The following is a 16,693-nucleotide window of genomic DNA, read 5'->3' on the forward strand; positions in this document are numbered from 1 at the left end:
AAAAACGAGTAGAGGACAACTAAAAGAACAATAAGGGGGGGGGAGAAAGTGAAATATGAGTGCAAGCTAGCTAGTAAAATAAAAGAAGATTGGAAGAGTTTTTTTCAATATATAAAAGTAAGAGAGAGGCAAAAATAGACATTGGACCATTGGAAAATGTGGCTGGAGAAGTAATAATAGGAAACAAAGAAATGACAGAGGAACTGAATAGTTATTTTCCATCACGGTGGAAAACACCAGTGGGATGCCAGAGCTCCAGGAGAATCAGAGGGCAGAGGTGAGTGTAGTGACCATCATTAAGGAGAAGGCTCTGAGGGAACTGAAAAGTCTGAAGGTGGATAAATCACCTAGACCGGATGGACTACACCTCAGGGTTCTAAAAGAGATAGCTGAGGAGATTGTCGAGCCATTGATGGTGATATTTCAGGAATCACTGGAGGCAGGAAGGGTCCCAGAGGACTGGAAAGTGGCAAATGTAACACCACTGTTTAAGAAGGGAGGGAGGCAGAAGACGGGAAATTATAGGCCGGTTAGCCTGACTTCAGTCATTGGTAAGATTTTAGAGTCCATTATTAAAGATGCGATCGCAGAATACTTGGAAGTGCAGGATAAAATAGGACTGAGTCAGCACGGCTTTGTCAAAGGGAGGTCATGTTTGACAAATCTGTTAGAGTTGTTTGACAAGGAAGTTAGACAAAGGAGAACCAGTGGACGTGATTTCTTTAGATTTCCAGAAGGCCTTTGTCAAGGTGCCGCAGAGGAGACTGTGAAATAAATAAAGATCCCATGGTGCTAAGGGTAAGATCCCGGCATGGATAGAGGTTTGGCTGACTGGCAGAATGCAGAGAGTAGGGATAAGTGGTCTTTTTCAGGATGGCAGCCAGTGACTAGTGGTGTGCCTCAGGGGTCTGTGCTAGAACCATAACTTTCCACAATATACATTAATGATCTTGAAGAAAGAACTGAAGGCACTGTTGCTAAGTTTGCAGATGATACAAAGGTCTGTAAAGGAACAGGTAGTATTGAGGAAGCACGGAGGCTGCAGAAGACCTTGGACACACTCGGAGAGTGGGTGAAGAAGTGGCAGATGGAATAAAATGTGGAAAAGTGTGCATTTATGCACTTTGGAAGGAGGAATGGAGGCAGAGACTATTTTCTAAATCGGGAAATGCTTAGGATATCAGAAGCACAAATGGATTTATGAGTCCTTCTTCATGATTCTCTTAAGGTTAACGTGCAGGTTCAGTCGGCAGTGAGGAAGGCAAATGCAGTGTCAGCATTCATGTTGAGAGGTCTAGAATACAAGACCAGTTATATACTTCTGAGGCTTTATAAGGCCACATTTGGAGTATTCTGAGCAGTTTTGGGCCCCATAGCTAAGGAAGGATGTACTGGCCTTGGAAAGGGTTCAGGTGAGGTTCATAAGAATGATCCCTGGAATGAAGAGCTTGTCATATGAGGAACGTTTGAGGACTCTGGGTCTGTACTCGTTGGAGTTTAGAAGGATAAGGGCGGATCTTATTGAAACTAATAGGATACAGCGCGACCTGGAAAGAGTGGGCGTAGAGATGATGTTTCCACTTGTAGGAAAAACTAGAAGTAGAGGACAATCTCAGACTAAAGAGATGATCCTTGAAAATAGAGATGAGGAGGAATTTCTTCAGCCAGAGGGTGGTGAATCTGTGGAAACCTTTGCCGCAGAAGGCCTTGGAGGCCAAATCACTGAGTGTCAAGACAGAGATAGCTAGGTTCTTGATTAATAAGGTGATCAGGGGTTATGGGGAGAAGGCAGGAGGATGGGGATGAGCGGACCCGATGGGCCGAGTGGCCTAATACTGCTTCTATGTCTTATGGCCTTATGGAGAACTGGAAAAGACAATAGCCGGGATTCTCTGTTTGAAAGACAATGGGTTGGATTCTCCATTGCAGTGGCTAAGTGCTGGCTCAAACCGAGAATTAGCAGGCATTTTCCGACACAAAAATCGGTGCCAAACCCTCACCGATTCCGGGACTGGTGAGGGGCTAGCAGTGGTGCCGGGTGAAACACCCAGGTCCCGTGCCAAAAATGCCAGAGAATGGCTGGGCCACTGGCCGCGCATGCGCATGGCGATGACCTGCAGCAGTCATGCCGTAAAACATGGCGCCGTCCGTGCCCGGACCCAACCTGCCATTTGCGGCCACACAGACCACCCCATGGCCACCCCCCACCATTCCTTTCAGCGGAAGCCCCCTTGGCCAACGGCACGGATCCTGGCCAAGCATGGCGGTGCTGGACATAGTCCGCAGCTGCCACACCGGGTTCCCGACCACTGAGATCACATGTCCTGCGCAGTTGGGAATGCGGCCCACTGGGGGCGGAGCATCACGGGAGGGCATGGCGATGATGCACCATTGCCATTGCAACAGCGCGCGACGCACAACTCGATGACACCATTTAGGAGGGGGCGAAGCATCACTGACCGGCTTCAAACTGGCGCCGGCCCCGATTTGGACGTTGGAGCCCATTATCCGCTCAATCGCCGATTATGATATCGGCATCGGGCAACGTAAAATCCCGCCCAATATTCTCCTGGTGGAGGAGAATTGCTACTGATTAGCACTGATCACAAAGCCATTCAAATTTACCCATTATGAGTAATACAAGGGATTCCTGAGGGAATCACGCTGTCGGGCTGTCACTTTAAGCAGACGACTAGATAGCAACATCCCACAGCTATCCACCCCCCCCCCCCCCCCCCCCCCCCCCCCCCACCGCCAACATCCGCACCACAAATCAGCACCAGACCCTGCCGCCCTTCCCCACCCCCCCCCCCGCATCGCAAAGCAGAACCCCACTCCTGGATATTCTTTGTGCCCCCCCCCCCCCCTTTTCCCTGCGAATGGGGTGACACAACCTGTTCCCTGTAGGGACCCTCTAAATAGGGAGACCCCCATAGGGACCCCTTAAATAGGGAGATTCTCCATAGAAACCCCTTTACTAAAGGAACCCCTCCTCCAGAGACCCCTGGCTAAATGGACCCTCAAGAGACCCCCTAACTTAGGGGTGGGCAAACTACGGCCCGCGGGCCGCATGCGGCCCGACAAAGGTTTTTATGCGGCCCGCCAATGAGGTGCCTGGAATCATAACCGGCATTTTTGAAAAGCCGCCGGGGAAAATGGCGCTGAAGTAAATGCGCTTATTGAATAAGGGTGGGGGTGGGGGTTATCTTGATCCGGGTGCACAAAGAGAGGGTGGAGCAGACTGCGAGTTTATGGAATCCATTCTGAGGGTTGACTGGAGATACTGGATGACACCCGTGGAGGTGCTGTTGAAGTAGAGATAGAACCTCCAGATGGAGTTTGGACTTGTATTCATGGGAAAGGCAGTCAGGCAACTGCGCAGGGCCAAAGGGGCAGTATATAAATATGGGTAGAAAGCTGACGGGAGTATGATGGTAATGGAGCTGGAGGAGGTATTTGATGTGGTATTTGACGTTTTTTACCAGGGATCGTATAGCTCGGAGCCTCTGGTGGGGGATGAGGGCATGAGGCGGTTTTTGGATGGGCTCAAGTTCCCGAGGGTGGCGGAGGAGAAGGAGCAGGGACTGGGGGCTGAAGGAGGGAATGGATTGCGTGGGGTCGATGCGGATGGGGAAGGTTCTGGGTCGAGATGGGTTTCCAGCCGAGTTATATAAGAAGTTTGGGTCGGAGCTGGGGCCTCTATTAGTCGAGATGTATTACGAGTCGATGGAGAGGGTCGAGCTCCCCCAGGCTGTCTCAGGCCTCAATATCGCTCATTATGAAGAAAGACAAGGACCTAGGGCAGTGTAGGTAGTACCGCCCAATTTCACGCTTGATTGAAGATACAAAGCTGTTGGCGAAGTTACTGGTGACCCGGATGAAAGGATTGTGTGACAGGGGTTAAAGGTGAGGACCAGCAGGTACTTGTGAAGGGGCAACAGTTCTCGACGAATGTCTGGAGGTTACTGAAAGCAATTATCATGCCCTTGGAGGGCCAAGAAGTTGAAGTGGTTGTGGCGATGGATGCGGAGAAAGCGTTAAATCGAGTTGAGTGGGCGCACTTATTCGAGGTGCTGGAGTGGTTTGGTTTTGGGCAGGCGTTTGTGGACTGGGTTCGGCTGTTCTAGACAAAGCCTAAGGTGAGTGGTCAGACTAACAAGGTTAGCTCGGAATATTTTGGGCTGCATTGGGGGACGAGGCAGGGGTGTCGGCTCTCCCCGCTGCTCTCTGTTCTGGCGATTGAGTTGCTGGCAATGGCACTTAGGGTCTCGAGGGGGTGGAGGGGTATTTAATGTGAGGGGGTGGGGTGGAGCACCGAGTTTCTTTGTATGCGGATGATCTCCTGCTGTATATTTCGGACCTGGTTGGAAGCTTCGACAGGGTCATGGGAAATTTGGGGAGGTTTAGCCTCTTTTCGGGGTATAAGCACGGTAGCATGGTGGTTAGCATAAATGCTTCACAGCTCCAGGGTCCCAGGTTTGATTCCCGGCTGGGTCACTGTCTATGCGGAGTCTGCACGTCCTCCCCCTGTGTGCGTGGGTTTCCTCTGGGTGCTCCGGTTTCCTCCCACAGTCCAAAGATGTGCGGGTTAGGTGGATTGGGCATGCTAAATTGCCCGTAGTGTCCTAAAAAGTAAGGTTAAGGGGGGGGGGGGGGGGGGTTGTTGGGTTACGGGTATAGGGTGGATACGTGGGTTTGAGTAGGGTGATCATTTTCTCGGCGCAACATCGCGGGCCGAAGGGCCTGTTCTGTGCTGTACTGTTCTATGTTCTATGGGAAAAAGTGAGATATTCCCAATTAATGCCCGGGGACAGGGGAGGCATTTGAGGAGGCTGCCGCTTTCACTGGTAGGGGCAAGATTTGTTATCTCGGAATACAGGTGGCATGGAGTTGGGCCCAGTTGAACTTGGCGTGGTTGGTGGAGGGAATGAAGTCGGACTTTAAAAGGTGGAATATGCTGCCATTGTCATGGGCCCGTCAGGTCCAGATGGTAAAGATGGTGGTGTTGCTGAAGTTTTTGTTTGTGTTTCAGAACCTCCTGATCTGTGTGCCCTTTTTGAGAAAGGTTAATGGGTTGATTCTGAGGTTCTTGTGGGCAGGTAAGGCTCCGCGGGCTAGGAGGGTGTTCTTGGAGAGGGATCGGCGGGAGGGTGGTTGGATGGTTTAGCGTTGTCGAACTTGCAAAACTGTTACTGGGCAGCAAACATTGCAATGGTTAGGAAATGGGCAGTGGAGGAGCGGTTAGTATGGGGGCGATGGCAGTGCCCTCGTGTAAATGGATCAGTTTGTGGGCACTTTTCTGGCACCCCTTCCATTCTTGCCGGCCAGATATTTCACAAGCCCATTGATGGTATCAGCATTGGGGTGTGGAACCAGTGCTGGCAGCATTTTAGAATGGAAGGCAGATCCCTGTGGGTGCTGATTTGTGACAATCATATATTTGCCCTGGCGGGGTTGGATGCGAGATACTGGGGGTGGTGACAGGTGGGGATAGGATATTTTAGGGGTTTGTTTTTTGGAGGGAGGTTTTTAGACTTGGAGAGCTGGAGGAGAAATACCAATTGCTGAAGGGGAATGGATTCTGGTATCTGCAAGTCAGGGACTTTATGAGGAAGGAGGTGGTTTTCTTTCTGGAAGTGCCACCCCCAGCACTGCAGGAAAGCTCCTGTCCGAGGAGGAAATAGGAGAGGGCAGGGTCTCAGGCATACATGTTGAAGAGAGAGAGTGCCCCGGTGAAGAAGCAATGTTAGCATTCATGACGAGAGGGCGAGAATACAAGAGCAGGGATGTACTTCTGAGACTGTATAAGGCCCTGGTCAGACCCCATTTGGAATACTGTGAGCAGTTTTGGGCCCCGTATGTAAGGAAGGATGTGCTGGCCTTGGAAAGGGTCCAGAGGAAGTTCACAAGAATGATCCCTGGAATGAACAGCTTGTCATATGAGGACTCTGGGTCTGTACTCGTTGGAGTTTAGAAGGATGAGGGGGGATCTTATTGAAACTTATAGGCTACAGCAAGGCCTGAAAAGAGTGGACTTGGAGATGATGTTGTAGGGAAAACTAGAAGCAGAGGACACAATCTCAGACTAAAGAGATGATCCTTGAAAATAGAGATGAGGAGGAATTTCTTCAGCCAGAGGGTGGTGAATCTGTGGAACTCTTTGCCGCAGAAGGCTGTGGAGGCCAAATCACTGAGTGTCTTTAAGACAGAGATAGATAGGTTCTTAATTAATAACGGGATCAGGGGTTATGGGGGAAAGGCAGGAGAATGGGGATGAGAAAAATATCGGTTATGATTGAAAAGCCTGAATGGCCTAATTCAGTTCCTATGTCTTATGGTCTTATGGTGTTAGGAGGTTAGGCATAAGTGGGAGGAAGAGCTGGGTGGGGCTTTGGGGGCTGGAGTATGGAGTGAGGTTTTGCAGAGAGTTAATGCGTCCTTGTCATGCACAAGATTAAATGTTATCCCGTTCAAAGTGGTGCACAGGGCCCACATGACGGTGTCCAGGATGAGTCAGTACTTTCTAGGAGTGGGGGGTAGGTGTGGGCGATGTGAGGGGGCGTGGGCAGGGAACCATGTCCATATGGGTTGGGTGTATCCATGGTTGGGGGGGGGGGGGGTGGTTTGGACAGATATAATGTCGAAGATTTGGGGAATAAAGGTAGCTCCGAGTCGCAGGTGGAAATATTTGGAGTGTCAGAGGAGCTGGGAGGCAGGTGCAGGGGTGGGAGGTGGGCGGGGAGGCCGATGTGATAGCCTTTGGCTCCCTGATAGCCCAGAGATTAATTGTGTTGTGCTGGAGGGACTCAGGGTCGCTGAGTGCAGAGGTATGCATGAGCGTTTTGGCAGAGTTCCTGCACTTAGAAAAAAAAATCAAGTTTGGCATCAGAGGTGCAGAAACTCAAGGTGGAAACTATTCATTGACCAAGCGGGGGGGGGGGGGGGGGGGGGGGGGGGGGGGTGGGGGGGGGGGGGGGGGGGTGGGTGGGGGGGGGGGTGGGGGGGGGGGAGGGGGGGTTGTTGGTTGCATTTATGATGGTTGCATCTTTTGTCAGACAATGCTGATTGGATTATCTTTCCTTGAAATTGAGTGAGGAAACTGGCACAATGCCCATTTACCTTCACCCTGCAGATAGAAGCCTCAGCTCCTACTCCAATTTAAACAGCAATTTTCAAGTCAGATGCGAACATGTGGCAGTTCAGAAAACCCTTCTATACTGACCTGAGATGTTGAGTGAACGTTTGTGGATTCGATGAACACTATGCCGGATGAGGCTCAATGTCATTTGCAAGTACTCCGCGGATCGCGCTACGTTCCTGGTCTTTGCCACAGGCTGCTTGGAGAAGGTCATCAGGTCGCTTATGCTTGCTGATCTTTTCAAGAGTTTCTGTTTCATACTATAATGACAGAAAACCATTTTATAGCACAAATGAAATTGTAATTATTTATAAAAAGCTCATCAAATTATTCTAATGTTAATACAGTGACTTCAAAGGAGGGAAAAAAAACATGGGGCGCAATTCTCCGACCCCCCCCCCGGCCTGGTCGGAGAATCGGTGCGGCGCAGCGCGAATCGCGCCACGCTGCTCCAGCGCCAGGACGCAATTCTCTGCAGAGCGGAGATTCGGCACCATCGCTGCCGGCGTGGTCGGTGTGGCGCCGGTCGGGGTATGCAGCAACTCTCCGGCCCAGGTTGGCGCGCCGATTCTCTGGCCCGATGAGCCGTGCGGCTGTCAACAAAAAGCCAAGTCCCGCCGCCAGCCTTTGGGGGGGGGAGGGGGGGGGGGGATCCAACCCCGGGGATGCCTCCACAGTGGCCTGGCTCACGATTGGGCCCCACCGATCAGCGGGCCGGCCTCTCTGTCTGGGTGCCTTCTTTCCTCCGCGCTGGCTCCAGTATCCCATTTGGCGTCGGGGCCGATGCAGGGAAGAAGGCCACTGGGCAAGTGCTAGTTGGCGCCGGCCCAACTGCGCATGCGCGGACCCAGCGATGCCGAGTTGACACCGGGATCGGCAGGTAGAGCGGCTTGTGCCGCTCCAGCGCCGTGCTAGCCCCCTGTGGGCCGGAGAATGGGGTCCTGGAATGGGCGCGACGCCGGAGTAAAACACTCCCGTTTTTACGCTGGCGTCGACACTTAGCCCCCCCGACAGGGAATAGTGCCCATGTTTTGTTCACTGACATCTGGAAAAGATGATTGGCCTTACATTAAAGTTTGCCTGAGTTTCTTCCCAAGCCCAGTTCCTGGTATATCAGAAATCTGTCACAAAATAGCCCTAACTTGTGTTTCTGCTGAATAGAAGATTGTGGTACATTATTCCTTCCCATTCTCCTCAATAATTTCAGTGAGTTGACCAGTCCATCATCCTCCAATCTTTTCCCTCTGTCCAGCTCAGTGACACTGCTGTTAATTGGTTCCACTCATCTCTATTTGACGAGAGCAAGAGCAGCCCTACCAAAGGATTCTCTTCTTCTCCCTAGACCTCTCTGGACCAAGAAGGATCCACTCCTTGGCCTCCTCCTCTCCTTCAGTTACATGCTGATCATTGGCAGGAACATTCACGGATATTCCATCAGTTTCCACATATACCCAGCTGCATCTTTCCTTTGATACCTCTGCAGCTTCTGTGCTACCAGTCTGCTTATCTGACAGTCAGTATTGAATAAGCTGCAATCTTTCAAGCTAAATAATAGGAAGATAAAAGCAGTCAACTTGAGGCCCCATCCCAAACTCCGTATCCTCACCACCAACTTCGTCTCCCCCTTTGTCTCTTCTCTAATGCTGAACCTGACCGTTCGCTACCTTAGCATTCTGTTCAACTTTGAGATGATCTTGAATCCCTATACTCTTTCACAAATGCTATTTACTCCCATATCCCTAATGATGCCTGTCCCATTGGATATGCTTCCAAGGTCCTTTACCTCAGCCACTATTCTGCAAAAATCCTTATCCGTAATTTTGCCTCCTCCAGACTCGATTACTCCAGTGCTCTCTTGTCAGGCCTCTTACCTTCGATAAGCTCCAAATTAACAAAAACTCTCAGTGTCTTATACTATACATAGTCTAGTTTACCCATCACCTGTCATTGTTGATCAAATTGCTGCTCCAGAACTTCAGATTTAATTTGGATGTTCTTTATGCTTAAATAGCTCCATGGCCTTGGGGCCCTATATGTGAAGCTTCTACTCAAACCTAGGCCTTCTTCAAATCTTCCTTTCTTGGCCCAGTGCCCTTATTTCCTCAGGCTTCTGTGAAGTACTCCAAGGCATATTTTGATGGCGAAGGCACAATAAGAATTTATTCTTGTATCTGCACTGTGTTATGGCCCTTTTGCCATACTCCTACTGGAGTTGTGGTGCGAGCTCACTGAAATGGTAGTGACATTTTAGCCCTCCAACCTCTATTCAAAGTGTTATGAATGCCACGGATTGTGTTTTTTTCCCAGTCAACAGTAAGTCTGAGTCACCATTGTGTTATTTTTGCCACGTAATAAATAAGTGTGAATTGAATGTATTTATTGTTTGTTATCCTGAACCACAGTATGCCACATTATTAATTCCTTCTACTGTCAAATTGAGGCGGTATTATGATTCATTCTAAGTGTCTCTGGTTTACCCTCCTGGGTCTTACGACATTTAGCCAGATATTGGGAAACTTTGGTGCACTGCTGTTCACTGGCAGCATGGGGTTCAATTACAGGAGTGGATGGTGACATGGGCCCCAAGTAGATGAGTGCCCCAAACCACCTGAAATTCTGATAGCACCTAGTAACTTAACTGGGAGGTGTCCCTTATATGGGACTTCCTTTTGTAACCGCTCCATGTCCCCTCTCCACATTTGAGATCTCCTCTTGTCCCCTACCCTTGCCCCCTGCCTGAAACACTAGTCTTTCATGGCGCACTGCTCCCAATTACTTGACCTGTGTTTTTATGCCATTTTACCTTTCTCTCTCTTTTTATGCGGAGGTGTGCTGGGCCTGTGCTGGAGCAGAAGACGCAGATCTGCCGGACTGGGTGTGTGTGCAGCCTGTTCCCGGTGCATGCATGCGCTGGTAGCCTGATGTTTGTCAGGATTTGGGAGCTCCCAACCTCCACGCGCAACATTAAGGGAAGCTTGGATTTCATAATAAATACTAATCACACCTTGTGTGGCACAAGCACTAAACAGTTTGAGCTAATTTAACAAATTAGTTTCGAAATGGGGGTAGGAACCTTAATTCAATGAAGGAAATGCAGAAGGTATTGAATGATCGAGCAGGCTAGAAGGCCAAATCATCTACTCTTTCTTACGCTTTTATGTTCAAAGTTGCCCTAACTTATTTACAGCAGCAAACCAACCCTCTATACAGTTCAGACATGGACATCTGCCTTGTTAAATCATTCAGACTATTTTTGGCTCCTAAACAGGCAGAACAATATTGAATTTAGACGCCATTGCCACAGTAAATGCGGTAGCACAGGCCAGTTCAGTTCTAAAACAACACTTTCACATGGGCAATTCTGAAGGATGCCTGAGGCACTCAACAGAGTACACATCAAGATTTATTGTGTTCTGCTGCATTCACGCAAAACCCTGCCCTCACAAGGACTTAGCTTTTTGACAGAAACTATATCTCAACCTGCTGTTGAGGAGGAGGCAACAAACAGAGACACTCTCTGACTCAGTCATTCATGATTGATCTATCTGCCTATGGTACTAGTGAACATATCCCAATTCATCCTTCACCAATTGTGTGTTAAGCTTTACTTCTTCTCTGTCACTGACCATTATAACAAGCCGCCACAAAAAATTCAAAACCGAGTTATAAATCAAACCATGCTATATTGCTTCCAAGAGTCAGTTTGTGCATTGCATTTCTGTCCTTCTTCCATTTGCCTCTGTCTGGTCCAATACTTTTACACATTGCCGCCCAGTGGCGACAGAATCACTGGTGGACAACTGCTGATTTTCAAGAGGGGAGACTGCAAGATGGCATCGCAGGATGACCTCAAATCATCCGAGCCCTAGAACGCGGGGTCAAGATAACATCATCTCAACAAGGGAGACAGCAGTGTGCCTGGCTGACTGAGAGGCAACAGCAAGAATACTGGGAGAGTGGTAGTGGTTGCGGGGGAGAGAGACAAATGCAGTCATCCTGAGGAGGGAGAGTAGGTATATGCTCCTTGGAGCTCCTGCCAGTCCCTCAGTAAGATGCTTCAGCAATCCTAGCAACGGGTTGGAGGACAGACTGCTGTGATACCCTGCAAATCTATTTAAGCTTGCATGGCAGTAAGCTTAACTTCCACTGTAGCTGAGTGGCTTCTGCCTGAGACAAGGCCTATTAGGCACTGCATCGTGGATGGCTCCACATGCTGGTCACCACTTCCAAGCTGGAAATGATGCTCTCTAAGTTGTGCATGAAATCTTAAGCCAAGTTAATGCCAGTCTCCTTCATTCTCCTTGACATCGATGTCAAGACAAGTTTTCCCCAATTGAACACACATTTCAGAGTGCTTGCCCATAGCTCTTCTTTATAGACCAGCCCTTCAAAGTTACCATCTGGGTCCTTTGCAGCAGAACTCAAGTACGACCTTTCCTTCACTTGTGCCATCTTTGACCGTTTCCTGGTTTTGTAAGGTAAGTGGGTGAGGGGGTAGGGTGGGTTCAATGGCGGGGTGTCGGGTGGCTGGACTGCTCAGGTGGTCAATACTGTAGTTGTGGGGTAGTTGGGGGTTTGGCAGATAGTTGATGAGGTAGAGGGAAGTTGCGTGGGGGGTAGCCAGGGAGTGGGCAGGGGAGAGTCTAGTTTGGTCATTGGGGCATGGGGGGAGGGTGATCGGATGGTCCAATGTGTTCACAGGATGGGATCAGTACTGTGATTACCCAGGATTTAGAGCTCGTTTTAATTCTTCCAACAATTCTGCTTAGGAAGTCGGAATCATTCAAAATCTTTGATATAAATTTGAATTTCGGAGGGTTTCAGACACGGGGGAATTGCCCAACATAAGTTGACATTTCCTGGACAATTCCCGCATAGTCACCATGTGCTGGCTTCCCAGGGGCTCCACGCACATCTTCTGGTGACCCTCTGGAGAATGGAAGACCAGGGCCTATATTTCTTTTATTATCTGTCTTCCTGCTCCTTCACCACTTTGTCTTTCATTAGTGTCTGGCCAGATAGCAGTTCATGAGTTTCGGGAAGTAAGAAGACAGAGGGTTGAGTGGTCAGGGGGAAGGGAGGGGTGGTGGTGAAAGAGAGAGGTGCGTGTTTACACCATCTGGAGCTTGTAAATCAGATGAGATTGCAGGACATGGGGTGAGCGGGATGTGAGAAGAAGGATCAGGTTTGAACATACCAGCAATGGTTGCAGCCCTGGACCTGACCAAAGTCTTCTTATAACCACCCTAATGATGGTGCCTCTAACAGTCTCCTCCATCAGGGTAAATATATGAGGCCATACCTGTCCCTTACCAATTAGGCACTTCTACCCCAGTTATATACCACCTTGTCCTATGAGAAAGAGGGAAGTGTGGAGTTATATATTTGATTGGTTATTATGATTGAATGCCTGACAATGTATGCGAGTTATGATTTGTGGTTGTGGTAGTATGACTAGGGGTATTACGGTACCTGGGAGTGTGAGCTGCCATTGGTGCAGATGGCTCGCTGCCCATTGGCCCAAGTATCGTGTCCTCTGTATTCTCATTGGTCGAGAGGAAGGTAGCGCCGCCTACGAGGCGGGGTATAAGAACCCGTGTCCCCAGCAGCCAGATTATTTCTGTACTCCCGCTGCTGGGCACACTTCTTGCTGATTAAAGCCTTCGCTTCGGACTATTCCTTCATTCCGTGTCCATTGATTGTGCATCAGTGGTTAAGGGTGGAGAGTGAGATGAAGCTATGATTGCTTTGTATGAGTCATGGTTGTTGGTAACTGTTGCCAGGGAAATGATTGAGCGTGTTGCATTAAGCAGTGTCTGAAATGAGTCACACTGCTGATAAGATTTGGCATTGAAGGTGAATTCACTGACCCGGACTAATTGTGTGAGGTAATATAACTTTTTGCCTCACTGCATCAAGATCCATGGGACTGGACTCCTGCCATCGATTGCCACAGATATCTGAGTTTGCTGCAGACCTTCTGGCTTCCTATGTGTCGAGGACTGTCTCTGTGCTTCCTGAGTATGACCAGTGGGGCATCAGAGAACCTGACAGTATGCCCCCCTAACCTGTTCTGCCATCATTGAGTATTCTTTGTACCTATGCTCTTCTGAAACCAGCCCCAGCGCCTCCTCCAGCTTAATTGCACTTCCCCTTTAAGAGATGCAGACGGTCTTTAATAAATGTAGGTGAGCTTTAAGTGATGCCAGTATCCATGATCTCAGGACCCCTGTTATCCATGCAGCCACTCAAGAACACATTAGCACTGGCTGCATGCAGCTAGCGAGCAAATCAATAAGCAGCAAGACTTTGCGTTCTTCCTGCATCAAAAACAATGGCCACAGGTTTAATTACGCATTGCGATACCCGCACTTGTTTCTGTGTGCTGTTCAGTTTTATGACCAAATAGTTAAATAGGTAAAACTTGGTGTTCGTTTTTGATTGATCTCTTATCTTGGGAGTTACTCCAAATGTGATGAGTTCCAGTTTCCTTCTCTAAATGTCACATTAATCGTTATACCAGTCTGATCGTATGATACTTGTGCAGTAGGTAATAATTAGATTGCAGGCAAGCATATCTTGTACATTCATCTATTCTTTCAATTAAAACAAAACTGCACCCTGAAACCTCCTTACGCAGACACTGCCTCTTCCGTGTCTACGTTGGGAAGGAAATAATTGTTAGATCTTTTAGTGTAAAGCGTTTTCAAAGTGAGAGCTGCCGGCCAATCCAGCCTTGCTCAGGTTGGTATAGTTTCTATTTGTTGCCTCAAGTAACCTTGGGCAGTGAGAAATAAAGGGAAAAGAAACTGAGATTTCACCAATGTAGCCCCAAATTCAAATATAATTCTGTTTCGAATGCCACCAGTGTGGTGATGCAGAACCCAGAAGTACTTTTTCATAGAATCCTAGAATTTACAGTGCTGAAGGAGGCCATTCAGCCCATCGAGTCTGCACTGGCTCTTGGTAAGAGCACCCTACCCAAGCCCCTGCTTCCACCCGATCCCCATAACCCAACCTAACCTTTTGGACACTGAGGGACAATTTAACATGGCCAATCCACCTAACCTGCACATCTTTGGACTGTGGGAGGAAACCAGAGCATCCGGAGGAAAGCCAAGCAGCGCACTGAGCTGATTTTCATTTCCTTCATTTGCTGCATCACTGGAGTATTTTTGGACATTTATTCATTTAGCAGGGAAGGGATTTTATTTGAATCAATGTTATGCCATTGGTGTAAATTCTGTTTCAGCCTACAAAGGATTAATTCCTAAAGTTGTTACAGCCCAACAGCTGACTCATGTCTGGAGCCTGCTGGTAGTTAGACTTCCCTGGCCAATTAATGCCGACTTAGGGCACAGTGTCTACGATGATAGGGTGGCATGATGGCACAGTGGGTAGCGCTGTTGTCCCACAGTGCCAGGGACCCAGGTTTGATTCTGACCTTGGGTGCCTGGCTGTGTGGCCTTTGCATGTTCTCCCCGTGTCTGCGTGGGTTACCTCCAGGTTCTCCGATTTCCTGCCACAATGGATTGGCCATGCTAAATTGCCCTTAGTGTCTGAAAGGTTAGGTGGGGTCACTGGGTTACGGGATGAGATGTGGGCATGTGCCATGGTAGGGTGCTATTTCAGAGGGCCGGTGCAGACTCAATGGGCTGAACAGTCTCCTTTTGCGTTCTAGTGATTCTATGATTCTGTCATACTTTGCGCTGTAATTGGTAAAAATGCAAGATGGAGCATTTGGAAACTGAGACACAAGGGCAAGCAACTGTGTATCTACTTAACTAATCAGATCAAAGGCCCAGGAAATAACCAGCACAAGGTTTGCACATGGAAGTGTAAATTAGAATGGATAAATTCTTTTTTTAATATAATTAATTTTTTCCAATGAAGGACAATTAAGCGTGGCCAATCCACCGACCATGCACATCTTTGCGGTTGTGGGGGCAAACCCACGCAAACACGGAGAGAATTGGCAAACTCCACACGAACAATGATCCAGAGCCGGGATCGAACCTGAGACAGCAGTGCTAACCACTGTGCCACCGTGCTGCCCTAAAATGGATATATTCAATGCCATATCAGGTACAGAAACAAATATGGGAAGGGAAAAAAGGTTTGATTAAGAAAGAGGTAAAAAAGAAACAACAAAAAAATAAAAAACCCTCCAACAACAAATACAAGCCAGTCTGCGTTTGGTCTCTCCGATATAGAGGAGACCACATTGGTGCCAGCAGCGAATGCAATGGACCAAATGCAGACTGGGTGATCGCTTTGCTGAGCACCTTCGGTCTGTGCGCATTCAAGACCCTGACCTTCCCGTTGCTTGCCATTTTAACACAAGACCCTGGGCTGGATTCTCCCATTCAACGGCATAGTGTCCACGGCGTCGGAAACGCCATTGCATTTCACGATGGCGTGAAAGGGCCGCTGGGAGTACCGATTCTGGCCCCTACAGGGGGCCTGCATGGCGCTGGAGCAGTTCACACCGATCCAGCCTCCCATCCCCGCGAGAACTGTGCGCCGCGCCAACTCGTGCATGCGCGTGGCACCGGCATCAACGAGAATATGCGCAGTGGCGCCGGCGCCAACCTGTGCATGCGCGGTGGCCTCCCTCAATGTGCCGGCCCTGACGCAACGTGGCGCGGGAGTTCAGGGGTCGGTGCGTAAGAAAATAGGCCCGGGGAGCGAGAGGCCAGCCAGCCGATCGGTGGGCCCCGATCGCAGGCCAGGCCCCATCGTAGGCTCCCCCCGGGGTCGGAGTCCCCCTCCCTCCCTCCCACAGGCCTCCCCCCCCCCGACCTTGCGACAGAGTTCCGCCTGCTGCAACCTGGTGTAGATGGTGCCGGCGTGACTCTGCCTTTTCAGAGCGGCCTCTCGGCCCATCCGGGTCGGAGAATCGGCGGCCCATCCACCTAGAGCGGCCCGCAACCGGCGCCGCGCCAAACGCGCCGGCGCCAATGGCACCGATTCTCCATGGATTCAATCGGCGTCGGGGCGGTGTGGCGCAATTGCGGGGATTCTCCAGCCTGGCGCGGGGCTGGGAGAATCCCGTCCACTGCTCCCATGCCTACATGTCTGTCCTTGGCCTGCTGCAATGTTCCAGTGAAGCTCAACACAAACTGGAGGAACAACATCTCATCTTCCGGTTAGGCACGCTACAGCCTTCCGGCCTGAACATCGAATTCAACAACTTCAGATGATCAGCCCCACCTCGACCCATTTGTTTTCATCCTATTTAATTTTAACTGTCTTTTACCATTTCTTTCATTCTTGTCTTTCTATATATATTTTTCCCTCCCATATCTTATCCCCCCATTCCTTACTTTTTCTCCCCTTTGCTTACCCTTCCCCTCCCCCCACATTTCCATCTGTAACAGTTTACCCTCTGATGTTAGTTTCTCTGCTGTTTGGCCTTTCACACCTTTTGTTCTCTCTCGGGACTGCCATTTGCACTCTTTACCATTGGTTTCTGTGGCTATTAGCACTCTGTTTCCTTGGTTTCTGTGGCTATTAGCACTCTGTTCCCTTGGTTTCTGTGGCTATTAGCACTCT

At 49.5% G+C, this 16,693-nt stretch overlaps 1 protein-coding gene across 1 annotated transcript in view; it reads right to left on the minus strand.

The window, feature by feature from the left end:
- LOC119974325 (myeloperoxidase-like) overlaps positions 1-16,693 on the minus strand; it is a 41,263-nt gene that overhangs the window by 15,030 nt on the left and 9,540 nt on the right. The window contains exon 3 of the mRNA XM_038813096.1: positions 7,223-7,398. Coding sequence (XP_038669024.1) covers positions 7,223-7,398 — 176 coding nt within the window. The remainder of the gene's footprint in view (positions 1-7,222; positions 7,399-16,693) is intronic.

This window comes from Scyliorhinus canicula, chromosome 12, assembly GCF_902713615.1.
Source record: "Scyliorhinus canicula chromosome 12, sScyCan1.1, whole genome shotgun sequence".
NCBI lineage: Eukaryota > Metazoa > Chordata > Chondrichthyes > Carcharhiniformes > Scyliorhinidae > Scyliorhinus > Scyliorhinus canicula.